The 14712-nt window shown below is 39.4% G+C and overlaps 1 protein-coding gene across 4 annotated transcripts; it reads left to right on the forward strand.

Moving 5' to 3' along the window:
* The first annotated feature begins 738 nt into the window (after positions 1–738).
* On the forward strand, positions 739–12571 carry LOC126395803 (thrombin inhibitor hemalin-like). Of its 4 annotated transcripts, none has more exons than XM_050053528.1 (5): positions 739–925; positions 10264–10408; positions 10522–10689; positions 11021–11092; positions 12390–12571. In XM_050053528.1, exons 1-5 carry the CDS (start codon positions 842–844, stop codon positions 12413–12415), a joined length of 495 nt encoding a protein of 164 aa, XP_049909485.1. In that variant the 5' UTR covers positions 739–841; the 3' UTR covers positions 12416–12571. The 4 variants fall into 4 exon arrangements, with proteins under 4 accessions (XP_049909485.1, XP_049909486.1, XP_049909483.1 ...); XM_050053526.1 differs by lacking the exons at positions 10264–10408; positions 10522–10689; positions 11021–11092; positions 12390–12571 and adding exons at positions 1255–1399; positions 1691–1864; positions 2017–2184; positions 3312–3493 and having other exon boundaries at positions 742–925; XM_050053527.1 differs by lacking the exon at positions 739–925 and adding an exon at positions 9753–9939.
* The last annotated feature ends 2141 nt before the right edge of the window (positions 12572–14712 follow it).

Raw genomic sequence — 14712 nt, forward strand, 5'->3', positions numbered from 1 at the left:
CCATCCATCCATCCATCCATTTCCAACAGGTCATGGGTGCATCAGGCCGAGCAAAGCACTCCAGACGTCCCTCACCCAGCTACGCTTTCCAGTTCTTCGTGGGGGGTCCGGAGTTGTTCCCAGGCCAGATGAGATATATAATCCCTCTGTCTTATTTCCTGCCCCAAGCGAGGTAAAAACCTCCTGAACAATGAACACTGAAGGAATCCCAAGTGGGAGCTCACACTCGGCACATGGGAGAAGTTTCAGCTGGTTGCAATCTGCAATCCTCACCACTACATGGCACTAAATCATTGCTCCTTTAAATGTAGGTACAGCAAGAGAGAACAAGACCATGGGGAAAAAGTGTTATATTACATCCTATTTCTGCCAATATATCATCCAAGTCCTGAGCACTGGACCTTTCAGTTATATTAAGAACTGTTAAGTATATTATTGGCCAGAATAGTTTCACTTTTCGCTATATAAATGATCTAAACAAGCAATGGATGATCTATTGTTCTTTATTAGTCTTTATATCATACTTAGCATTTAAGAAGACTTTTTTCTTTACTCTCAGCTACTGTATCCATCCCAACAGCATCTGTCCATTCTGCACATGTTGGATGTTATGTAGATGTTTGTTGGCTTTGTTTTCCTAAAAAACGAGTCAGAAAGCACAAGTTCAAAGTAAAAGATTAACTAATTTATTTATTTTTTTCTGTAGGAGTAAATACATGCGGGGGCAGCATAGCACAGTGAGTCACAGGTCAATGGACTGTCTGGGCTGAGAGGGACAAGAGGGTGGCTATATTTCAGGCACTCAGAACTTCAGAGAGAGTTGGACACAAAGACTTAAAGGATGGAGAAAACAGCGATTCTGTTTTCTGTGCTGCTCCTGGGGTGGACCTGGACCCTCCAGAGGGTCTCTGCTGATGACGATCAGGTGACTGGCTGAGCTCCTCAGTTCTCTCTGCAAATTTTTTTTTTTTTTTCACAGATTGTCAAATACAAAATGAGTTCAAAATGTAGCAGGATAAACAGGACAACTACAATTTCTCTTTGATTTAATGCTGCAGATGTTAAAAAAGGGATATGGATATCTCACTTAGAATGTGATTGAGCTTCAGTGAAATGCTGGAATATGAGATTAAAGAGTTTGTGATGTTAACCAAATTGGAGAACGTGTCTCACAAGTTCAAATGAATGTTATGTGGAATATTTGGAGAAAAAAAAGGTTTTGAATGTCATTTTCTGTCTGTGTCTGTGGTACAGGTGAAGACCACTGAGAGTACTTTGGTGCCTGCAGACGCTGAGGGTGCTACTGTTAATACAGCTGTGCACGATGCAACTGAACACAGTACAACTCTACACAGTGCAAAATATGCAGCTCTAATCAGGGCTCCGTTCAATGCAACAGGTAAGAGATCAACTTACTCTGCCGGTCCGTTACTTCTCCAACTCCACCTCAATGAGCTGTGAGAAATTCATCTATGGAGGGTGTGGGGGCAACCGGAACAACTTTAAAAATGAGAAAGAGTGTATGCAGAGATGTCACACTGAAGGTGAGGAGTGTAATACAAATAATACTAATAATAATTGTTAAGTAAACAAAGAAATAAATTATTAAATAAGTCGGTAATAGAATCAATAATAGAGGATAGAGAACAATAATAGTAACATATTATTATTAATCTCTCTCTTCCTGCAGAGGTCTGTAACAAAGCACCTCAAAGAGGTACCAGTATGTGTTTGGCATACATTGAGCGTTACTTCTACAACTCCACCTCAATGCGCTGTGAGACATTCATCTATGGAGGGTGTGGGGGCAACCGGAACAACTTTAAAAACAAGATAGAGTGTATGCAGAGATGTCACCCTAAAGGTGAGGAGTGGAAAACAAATAATACTAATGATAATAATAATTGTTAAGTAAACAAAGAAATAAATAATTAAATCAGTCAATAATATAATCAATAATAGAGGATAGAGAAAAATAATAGTAACATATAATTATTAATCTCTCTCTTCCTGTAGAGGTCTGTAACGCACCACCTGAAACAGGCCCATGTAAGGCACACTTTGAGAATTACTTCTACAACTCCATCTCAAAGAGCTGTGAGAAATTCGTCTATGGAGGGTGTTTGGGCAACCACAACAACTTTAAAGATGAAAGAGAGTGTATGCAGAGATGTCACCCTGAAGGTGAGAAATGAAATACAAAACATGTGTTTCACACATATTTGAAAACTCACATATCAAAGTGTTGACTGGCTGAGCTCCAAAGTACATTAAACTTAACATGACCCAGTGGTGCAGGGGAGGGTATATGCCACTCTGGCAGGACACCCACTTTATGAACTATCACTACACCACTGACATGACCTATCTTTATAGTATGACTGTGATACAGTTTCTTTTTTTTATTGATCTGGTAAAGCAAATAAATAAACAAGAACAACATTTTAAAGAATTAAAAAAAATCCAGTGTTAGGTCTTGGGGTGTGGGGGTATGTGTAATAGCAAGGGTAGTCTGTTGTGTAGGGAAAAGAAAAAAAAATAGGTAAATAAATAAAATGAAAATAAATACACTACGTTAATAATGTAGGCAGTGGCACTGTAATAATAGAAAATAGAGAAAAGATGGAAAGGGGGAAGTAAAGAAATTATTAAATTACTGTGGTCATGATAAGTGAAAGGAATAAGGATATAATAGTAAGAAAAGAAATAAAGAAGTTAAAGAATAAATTATAAGGTTAATATTAGTAGCAATGATAGAAGTAACCAGTGGTATCAGGAAATGAAGAAAAGCCAATAAATAAATACATTGATATTAGCTGATGGGGAAAACACGTATTTCTGATAATAATGATTAACTAAACAAAGAAATAAATTATTAAATAAGCACCTGAGCGTTACTTCTACAACTCCACCTCAATGAGCTGTGAGAAATTTGTCTATGGAGGGTGTTTGGGCAACCAGAACAACTTTAAAGATTACACATTATTATCACATTATTTCACACATTAAACCTCACATATCAAAGTGTTGACTGGCTGAGCTCCAAGGTGCTGCTGATTGACATTAAACTTAACATGACCCAGTGGTGCAGGGGAGGGTATATGCAGGTATACAGGGTATACCCTCCTCTGTAACCTAACCATGTACCCAGCAGTACACCCACCTCTTCAACCAACACTACACCAACACGAGCTGTGATACACTGTTTAACATCATCTACTGAATGTACAGCACATCTGTTCCTACACATCTACAGCAACTACCCACCCAGATATGGTCAAAGCATTTAATGTATTGTTTCCCTTCTACAGAAGAAGAGCACCCAACAGCGGCGTGATCAGACTGTTGAAGTTCTGTTTTTGGAGGATGAGGAGAAGCTGTTTCCTGAAGACAAAGTGAGGAGATGAAGAAGCATCAACGCTTATCTGGTTATACAAAAACATGAACCATAGGGAGCATATTATGCAGATTACCAATAAAGCATTCGTTACTATGTTTTTACATTTGTCTAATGTTTACAAGAGGTTGATGTGGTTGACATACGTCCTGGCGTCCATCATACTAGACTGAATTAATAGAGAACCCAAACAGAGAAAACAGACAGACCTATGAAATGATAACAGTGTTAGTTAGTGTAAAAATAAAATACAGTTATGTATTGTAAATCTGAATAAGTGAACTAACCGTACACTCCAAACTGTATTTGGTTACTGGAGTACTTAGTTACTGTAAAACTCTTTGGATTCTCTAACAGTGAGTATTTGTTTCCTCGTCATGTGACACCACATATGGTGTCATAAATCGCAGACTTTTGACAAAGCAAAGGTGAACATCACCTTTTTGAAACTACTGTAGATACCAACATGAAGCACCTGTTCAAAAAAAAAACAATTGGGCCAAAGTCTAGCCCTCTGATGCATGAATTATGAAAGCCTTGGTCAAGATTTTTTTCTTAAGTGTTTTTATTCTTCTCAGGACATGAAAAAAAATGTTCAACTTTTTTTTCCAAAAATATGTTTTTTTCATAGAGTTCCAGACATGTCCAATCCAGTGGACTACATGCGCCTGAGCACTCAACATAAAACATTGTGAGCTTACTGTAAAAATGAATTAACTTGTGTTTTATATTAAATATACAAACACTTTTTATGCTTTGAAAAACATTTCAACAACTTTTTGGAAATTTCAACTCAGTATAGGCGCAATGTTTAGGCCTGAATAAGAAAACTATTGCCACTATTTATCAGTGCCACAGAAGCTTTGAAGAGGAGGAGTTACATCTTTTCCCATCCAGGTAGAGGCGCCATGCATTTACAATGGTCACATCCAAAAAATGAAAAAACACTCGGATGTACCACCTCTTGTTTCGACGTCTGTGGGGGTACATTGCCAGACATTGGTCAACAAGATCAACCCCACTCATGTGTTGATTGTAAAGGGCCACACAGAAGGGTTTTTGGACCCTGACCATCGTTTTTTCCTTCTTGACCCATCTGTTGGCAACATCTTCAGGGGACTGGCCAGCACAGGACGAGACCATGTGGATGACTGAACTGTCGAGCCAACGTGTGACAGTGATGTTTGCATTATTGCTGACAACAGAGCCAGCTCCTCTGCCCATTTCTTTCAGTTGTTTTTCCACTCTTGAGTTTCTGATTTGCTCCCTTCAGCCTGTTTGCTCTGCATGTACCTGTGCCATAGATGCCTTGGTCTTTCAAGGCCTCGATGAGTGGAATGCTGCTGAAGAAGTTATCAAAAAACACCTTGTGATTTTTGTGTTTTATGTCATCACAAAGATGCATCACCACATCTCCAGCCATTCCCAATGCACTGATGCAACCACTACTTGCAGAGCCCTGGTACACTTCAAATCTATTCATATAGCCTGAGGATCCTGCCCTCACCCACACTTTCACTCCCCAGGGTTTGGGCTTTTTTGGTATGTATTGTTTGATGGACATTAAGCCTTTGGAAGGAATGATCTCCTCATCAACTGACTGAAATTCCTCATGGTCTGCTGCTGCCTTGAATGTTTCCTGAAGTGCACTTAGCAATGGTCTTATTTTGAAGAGCCTATCTGTGTTTGCTGGCTGGTAAGTCAAGTTATCCACAAAGTGCAGGTATCTCAGGATTTGCTCATATCTGTTTACAGACATGGCATTTGCAATTATTCCAAGACAAAGGCCATCCTCACTAGACCAGTACATTCGTGCCCTAGGATACCCCATGATCATGCTGATGCCTAAAAAAATCTGCATTTCTTCTCCTGTCACTGCCAGATTTTCTTTCCCTTTCTGGAGAGCATACAAGTTGGTGTTTTGCACTATATCATCAATGAGATCTGCTGGAAACAGATGTGTGAAGACATCTATGGGATCTCTTCCCTCCACATTCAATTTCCACTCTCCTAGAAAAGGAGGCAAGTCTCCATCAAAGTCGTTGTCTTGGACTTTCCAGTTTGCGGGCTTGAGTATGGTCAGGTGCCATGTGCCCATCTTCCACAGCTCCCTGATCATGCTGACCTCCCTCTGCATCCTGCCCCTCATCATCTTGACTATGGGCACCCTCACTTTCTGCATCCTGACTGTATCTCCATCATCCTCAGCTCCTATGTCTCTGGTCTTCTCTGGCAGCCACTCATCATCACTGTTGTCACTATACTCATCATCACTGGAGCTGGATGGAATTTCCTGAACTAGTCTGTAGGCTGCCTTATTCTTTGCTGCGTTTGAAGTCTACAAAATATGACAAAATAATTATTATAGTAACACAAACTACAGCTAGCCTGCACAAAAATATATATTTTAAATGAATAGCTTATAAATATAACAATTATACACTGACATAACCAAAACAGTCACAAGAAACAGTGAAGCAATTACATGACTTGTGTTGAAAATATACTGGTTGATGCATGATGTCCACTTCATTGGACACATGGTTAATCGTAATTTTCTACATATTGGAAATAAAAATGTAATATTCCAAATGGATAATATCCTTCCATAGATGTTACTGTATATCATCATATTTTGTTTTTACCTCTGGGGTTCTTCTAGAATAGAAGTTTTGACAGGATATGCCAGCAGTGGTCGGCAGGGGTGGCTGTCTAGCAGCCATCTTGGATTCAGAGGAAATTTACTTGCAGGTACACCGACTGACCACTGAATGGACCTCAATGGAGTACGGCAGCAGAGAGCACTCTAGAGGCTGATATGCAGTTCCACCATAGAAACAATTGCATTTAAGAAAAAATGACGTTTTAGTAGTTGTCCGCTGCAGTGACCGCTATGCACCAGAGTTTTCAAGAACTTGTGCAACAATTTGGAATCTACAGAGAGACCGTGTTGGTTTTAATGATGCCAGAGATGTTTTGCCACTTCTTTCAAATATCACCCGATGACACCGCCAAAGTGTGTACGATCCACCATGAGACATCTATGTTTCTACAGTGACGTCACCCATTCGTTTGTGGATTCTTGTTTTAAAGCATCAAGTTCAGCATTTCAACTATCTCCATCTTGGTTTTTGGAGACAGAAGTGACAAAATTTAGATGCAAGGGTGGAGCTGTGCATGAGCGAGGTGTGGATCTGACTCGGTGGTGACGCCTTGCAGACAGCCTGCCACTCATAGAGATCCCGCCCTTACATATGCATAACTTTAAGCCCTAATAAAATGTAAATGGGTGAGTAATATAAAAATTCACCCTCCGTACATTTGTCATGAATGTTGAAGCTAGCTATAGAGACCAAAACCAGGCTGTAAATATGTTTATTTCTGCTGTAAAGTTGGGCATTTTAACACAGGGGGCTATGGGGATTGACTCGCTTCCAAAGCCAGCCTTCAGTGGCCATTTAAAGAACTTTAGTTTTTAGCACTTCCACGTTGGCTTTATTTTTCAGCCCCGGAGGTTGCTACTTGGTGACAGGCTGTCTGTGGGGCATTGCTTCAGCCTAAAAGTCAGATCCACCCATCGCTCATTCACAGCCCCACCCACTTGTCCAAATATGGTCACTTCTGGCCCCATAAACCCAAGCTGATGACAGCTGAAATGGGAATACATAAACTAATGGGGGATGTCATGGTAGCTACATCCATTACTTTATACAATATGTGGCAAAAATACATTGACTGCTTTGATCTGGGTATTTGTTGTAAATTTGCATGAACAGATATGTATGTACTGTACAGTAGGCATTTAAATGTAAACTCCAGAATTTCTATGACCTGAGAGGCCTCGGGCATCTACAATGGAGTCTCCAGCTGAGTTCATCCTACTGATCGCGTTTGCTGTATTCATCATGCTTCGTTTGATGAACGACAGATGACGAAATAATATGTACGACAGGGGACTTCTGCTAGCTAGCTAGCTAACCAGCTAACATTACGAGGCAGCATAGTTATGCTAGCTGGCGTGTTATCGTAATGTGAAAAATCCAACAATTTTGCAGAACAGGACAGATGACAGACGCCAGATAGTGCGAGCAAGCTAGCTAGCTAACAAGCAACCTGATGACGGTAGCGTTAGCTAGCTGACTAGCTTTCTAGACAGACATGAATAGCAATAACATTGTGAATAGCAATAAAAAACTGTCATACCGTTCTCTACACAAATACACAGTTATTCGAAATAGTTTTTACAAAGGTTCCATGTTCATTTGCGAAATTATACGTACATGTATGAACTTTTTTCCTCGTCTCTTGCTCGGTGGTAGCCATGGCGACATCTACCCCTCGCTGGCAAGTCAGCATCTGAAATCCCTCGCTCCGAAGGGCCAGTTTCATACCTACTACTCCTCGTTATGCCCCCTACCCCTACACGCAAGAAGGAATTGGGACACCCCTACCCCTTGCAGGAACGTGCAAATCTAGGGGTAGGGCCAAGGGATAGGGCTAAGGGGGTATTGGGACGGGCCCTTTACCATCAAGAAGAACAGTGTTGAATGTCATTTAGCCTACTAAGTTGGCCAGATACAGACTGATGTGTCCTGGGGTGCCCCCACATGTATTCACTCCTACAGCCAAATAAAACACAAATGAGTAGAGAGAGCAAAGTCTGGCTTGTTGCAACATCAATAAATAAATAATCTCATGATGTGAAAGAGTCATCAGCGACAAACACATTATATTTTATCCAGCATTATTGTGTCTTGTAAAAAATATTGACAGTAAAAATTTTTTTTATAAAAGGTAGTTAATGGTACTTAAAAACAACAACAATCATATGATGACGTATTAAGACCATTGCTGTTACAGCTGGATATTTCACAGGAACAGAGAAACCAAACTTTTAGTATTCTTGTAAATACTGATTACTTCCAGGAGTAGTGGAAAGACAAAGAAAGAAGAAAAGAAGACTTTTTTTTTTAACCAACACTGGTACATGCAAAACCTATCAAGTAATTATTCAATAGTGTATAATCACCTGAAAATAAGAAGCGTCCAGTATGTCGCTGTGTTTTTGTTACACTAAAATGAGCCATTTATGTCTACATACGGAGTGGGTCCTCTTCCATGGAGCATGCAACATTGTTTCTACAGTGGCCTAGAGCGGACACACCAAACACTGGCTCTAGAAAAGGCCATTCATGTTTTTGCATCAGCTACCATAGTTAGCAGCCCCTCCGCGTGAATCAAACAGCACTGGAAAAACAGAGATTTTTACAAGTTTGAATCACCAAATCTGTTTGTTTTTGAGAGGAAGAGACCCCTGTGGATAACTGGGTAAAAATGTCCTAGACAATAAACATGAAGGAATCCTAAGGGCTCATTTATGCTCAGAGTTAAAGACAGAGGGGAGACAGAGATGGATGGAGCCCTCTGTCCATACTATATGTGCATTTCATCTGTATTTGTGCATGTCTTCTGAAAGCTTACAGAAATGTACGAAAAGGAGTCGTACCAGTGGAGATCATGGAGATCATGCAGTGTAGTAAAAGCGAGATGCAACCATAGGAGATGACAACGGAATTAAAATAATGGCAGAATAGAATAAATCAGTAATATATGATAATATATCGTAATATATAGTTAAAACAGTGAAAATAATTCTCCGTCCGCATGTCGGGATGTATATAATGGCTGCAAAGACCATCACCATCTACAACACTGCCTCCATTTAAAGGTGCAGTGTTATGACCTCCTCCCACATCACCTTGTGTGTTTTTGTGGGTATCTTTTGACTCTACCATTGGTACCATCTATTGACGGTGTCTATGCCATCAGAAAGAACGAACAGAGGTATGAGAGCAGTGACGTTTACAGCATTTGAAACAGACATATCAATTTTCGTACATAAAGGGAGCATAAATTAGCCTTAACTGGGAGTTCACACTTGGCACATGATTGGGGATGATTGAGATGATTGATTTCACATGATTGAGGATATAGATTGCAACCAGCTAAAACTTTTCCCATGGGAAAAGTTTTTGCTGGTTGCAATCTATATCTTCACCACTAGATGCCACTAAACCCTACACACTGTTTCTTTAAACCCCTTTACCCCATAATCTTATTTTCTTCAATCTCAGCTACTGTATCCATCCCAACAGCATCTGTCCATTCTGCACATATTGGATGTTATGTAGATGTTTGTTGGCTTTGTTTTTTGTTTACGAAACAAATACTTGGATTTTTTATGTCTGAAGTCCAATGCCTAAGCGGTCAGCTGCTCAAACAAGTCCAGTGCACATGCAGTAAAACATTAATTTATTTATTTAGAGGAAATACATGCGGGGGCAGCACAGCACAGTGAGTCACAGGTCAATGCACTGTCTGGGCTGAGAGGGACAAGAGGGTGGCTATATTTCAGGCACTCAGAACTTTAGAGAGAGTTGGACACAAAGACTTAAAGGATGGAGAAAACAGTGATTCTGTTTTCTGTGCTGCTCCTGGGGTGGACCTGGACCCTCCAGAAGGTCGCTGCTGATGAAGATCAGGTGACTGGCTGAGCTCCTCAGTTCTCTCTGCAAATTTTTTTTTTCACAGATTGTCAAATACAAAATGAGTTCAAAATGTAACAGGATAAACAGGACAACTACAATTTCTCTTTGATTTAATGCTGCAGATGTTAAAAAAGGGATATGGATGTCTCACTTAGAATGTGATTGAGCTTCAGTGAAATGCTGGAATATGAGATTAAAGAGTTTGTGATGTTAACCAAATTGGAGAACGTGTCTCACAAGTTCAAATGAATGTTATGTGGAATATTTGGAGAAAAAAAAGGTTTTGAATGTCATTTTCTGTCTGTGTCTGTGGTACAGGTGAAGACCACTGAGAGTACTGTGGTGCCTGCAGACGCTGAGGGTGCTACTGTTAATACAGCTGTGCACGATGCAACTGAACACAGTACAACTCTACACAATGCAACCGATGCAGCTCTTAACAGTGCTCCGTTCAATGCAACAGGTAAGAGATCAACTTACTCTGCTAATTAACTGCATGCTGCTTATTGTGCAGTGATATGACATGTAATAGAGTCAAGTTCTCACAAATGGTAATCTTCCCCTCTCTCTCTGTAGAGACCTGTGTCAAAGCACCTGAAACAGGCCCATGTAAGGCATATAAGGTCCGTTACTTCTCCAACTCCACCTCAAAGAGCTGTGAGAAATTTGTCTATGGAGGGTGTGGGGGCAACCGGAACAACTTTCAAGATGAGAAAGCGTGTATGCAGAGATGTCACACTGAAGGTGAGAAATGAAATATAAAACATGTGTTTCACACATCTTGGAAAACTCACATATCAAAGTGTTGACTGGCTGAGCTCCAAAGTGCTGCTGATTGACATTAAACTTAACATGACCCAGTGGTGCAGGGAAGGGTATATGCCACTCTATCTAGCAGTACAATAGAGTTTTCCTAGCTGGGGTCTTAAAGATGTCCCATCTCTCAACAATTTAATGACACTTTGCATCGTCTTTGTCCACATTAGTAATTTATTTATTCAATTTTCACTGAAAACAGAGTTTTTGTTTGTGCTGCAACTGCTAATGTATGTGCATTTATTTATTATTTCTTAAGGAATGGCAGTACTTGGAGCAGAGGAGGGTGAGGAGAGAGAGGAGAGAGAGGATGGAGAGGAGGGAGAGGAGGGTGAGGATGTGATTTGTTTTTGTTATGCGTTTCACAATGTGTGTTGAATGTAATTGTAGTGTGGAGTAATGTAATGTGTTTGACGTATGTGTGCGAGTGTCAGTGGGGGAATGTATATGAGAAACAGTAAGTGATTAAATACAATAATTATGCAAATAACAGCTTTAAAAATAAAAAATAATAACAAAGCGGAAGGCAAGCCACAGGAAAAGAAAAAATAGGTAAATAAATAAAATGAAAATAAATACACTACGTTAATAATGTAGGCAGGAATAGATTTGCTGACACAGTTAATAGAAGAGGTTAGCTGTGAGTGATAAGACCCAAGACAGAGCAAACAAAGGGGGAACAAGTGCTGGTTAGACAAAAAATAAAACAGAATAAAATAAAATAAAATAGAATAGAATAGAATAAAATAAAATAAAATAAAATTCAGCTAAAGTAGTTGTAGTAGACTAGACATGATGATAGTAGCTGAAGGGGTTCAGGACATAATCATGATAACAATAATAATAGTGATGAATAGACAAATAACTAAATGTGTGAGTTGATAAAAGTAGTGAAGACGGGGGGGCAGTGGCACTGTAATAATAGAAAATAGAGAAAAGATGGAAAGGGGGAAGTAAAGAAATTATTAAATTACTGTGGTCATGATAAGTGAAAGGAATAAGGATATAATAGTAAGAAAAGAAATAAAGAAGTTAAAGAATAAATTATAAGGTTAATATTAGTAGCAATGATAGAAGTAACCAGTGGTATCAGGAAATGAAGAAAAGCCAATAAATAAATACATTGATATTAGCTGATGGGGAAAACACGTATTTCTGATAATAATGATTAAGTAAACAAAGAAATAAATTATTAAATAAGCACCTGAGCGTTACTTCTACAACTCCACCTCGATGAGCTGTGAGAAATTCGTCTATGGAGGGTGTTTGGGCAACCAGAACAACTTTAAAGATTACACATTATTATCACATTATTTCACACATTAAACCTCACATATCAAAGTGTTGACTGGCTGAGCTCCAAGGTGCTGCTGATTGACATTAAACTTAACATGACCCAGTGGTGCAGGGGAGGGTATATGCAGGTATACAGGGTATACCCTCCTCTGTAACCTAACCATGTACCCAGCAGTACACCCACCTCTTCAACCAACACTACACCAACACGAGCTGTGATACACTGTTTAACATCATCTACTGAATGTACAGCACATCTGTTCCTGCACATTTACAGCAACTACCCACCCAGATATGGTCAAAGCATTTAATGTATTGTTTCCCTTCTACAGAAGAAGAGCACCCAACAGCGGCGTGATCAGACTGTTGAAGTTCTGTTTTTGGAGGATGAGGAGAAGCTGTTTCCTGAAGACAAAGTGAGGAGATGAAGAAGCATCAACGCTTATCTGGTTATACAAAAACATGAACCATAGGGAGCATATTATGCAGATTACCAATAAAGCATTCGTTACTATGTTTTTACATTTATCTAATGTTTACAAGAGGTTGATGTGGTTGACATACGTCCTGGCGTCCATCATACTAGACTGAATTAATAGAGAACCCAAACAGAGAAAACAGACAGACCTATGAAATGATAACAGTGTTAGTTAGTGTAAAAATAAAATACAGTTATGTATTGTAAATTTGAATAAGTGAACTAACCGTACACTCCGAACTGTATTTGGTTACTGGAGTACTTAGTTACTGTAAAACTCTTTGGATTCTCTAACAGTATTTGTTTCCTCGTCATGTGACACCATATATGGTGTCATAAACGGCAGACTTTTGACAAAGCAAAGGTGAACATCACCTTTTTGAAACCACTGTAGATACCAACATGAAGCACCTGTTCAAAAAAAAATTTGGGTCAAAGTCTAGGGAGACATTTCCGAAATCACCCCCCAAAATTTTTAAAAGCCTCCAGAAGTCTGTTTTCAAGAACTTGTGCAACAATTTGGAATCTACAGAGAGGCCGTGTTGGTTTTAATGATGCCAGAGATGTTTTGCCACTTCTTTCAAATATCACCCGATGACACCGCCAAAGTGTGTACGATCCAGCATGAGACATCTATGTTTCTGCAGTGACGTCACCCATTCGTTTGTGGATTCTTGTTTTAAAGCATCAAGTTCAGCATTTCGGCCATCTCCATCTTGGTTTTTGGAGACAGAAGTGACAAAATTTGGATGCGAGGGTGGAGCTGTGCATGAGCGAGGTGTGGATCTGACTCGGTGGTGACGCCTTGCATTTAGCCTACTAAGTTGGCCAGATACAGACTGATGTGTCCTGGGGTGCCCCCACATGTATTCACTCCTACAGCCAAATAAAACACAAACGAGTTGAGAGAGCAAAGTCTGGCTTGTTGCAACATCAATAAATAAATAATCTCATGATGTGAAAGAGTCATCAGCAACAAACACATTATATCATATCCAGCATTATTGTGTCTTGTAAAAACAAACACATTATATCATATCCAGCATTATTGTGTCTTGTAAAAAATATTGACAGTAAAAAAAGTTTTTTATAAAAGGTAGTTAATGGTACTTAAAAACAACAACAATCATATGATGACGTATTAAGACCATTGCTGTTACAGCTGGATATTTCACAGGAACANATATCATATCCAGCATTATTGTGTCTTGTAAAAATATTGATGGTAAAAAAAAAATTGAACGCAACTGGACTTATTTAAATGAGAATATCCACAGGTGTAAGATGATGTATTAAGACCATTGCTGGTACAACTGGACATTTCGCAGGAACAGAGAAACCAAACTTTTAGTATTCTTGTAAATACTGATTACTTCCAGGGTTAGTGGAAAGACAAAATGAGGTTTGGAAAAAAATCTATTACCAACACTGGTATTCTGCAAAACCTATCAAGTAATTATTCAATAGTGTATAATCACCTGAAAATAAGAGTCCGGCGTGTCGCTGTGTTTTTGTTACACTAAAATGAACCATTTATGTCTACATACGGAGCAGGTCCTCTTCCATGGAGCATGCAACATTGTTTCTACAGTGGCCTAGAGCGGACACACCAAACACTGGCTCTAGAAAAGGCCATTCATGTTTTTGCATCAGCTACCATAGTTAGCAACCCCACTGCGTGAATCAAACTGCTTTATTCAGTGTTTTTGCCTGCCCCACTTCCTGAATAAGCTGTAGCAATAAGAGGGCAGAATAAAAATTACACAATAATCTGTACCTGTCATATAGTGTGAAGTAAATAAATCTTCTGCTTATCGTCATCACTGATCTTGCCAGAAAGCCTTTTTGTCCTCCACAGTTGACTTCATGTTGAAAGCATATGATTCCAGGCCGGTCTTAACAGACACCTTGTCACGCTGGATGTCATCTTCCAGTCTGCTGCCTCAGTCAAGACTTTTTGACTGCTGTGATCGCCGACACAGGGCAGCTGTTGATCCTCTTTCTCTGAGGTTTTGTAATTTCTTGCGGTATCTGCTCAGTATCACATAGCAGATAAAGTGTTATTTGGGGACGGACCTAACTGTGACACATGTATACTGCCAGATATTAATACATACTTTCAACATATTGTACCACAGTAGCCAGAACTATAACTATAATATTATTACTTTCAATAA

Source organism: Epinephelus moara, chromosome 9 (assembly GCF_006386435.1).
Source record: "Epinephelus moara isolate mb chromosome 9, YSFRI_EMoa_1.0, whole genome shotgun sequence".
NCBI lineage: Eukaryota > Metazoa > Chordata > Actinopteri > Perciformes > Serranidae > Epinephelus > Epinephelus moara.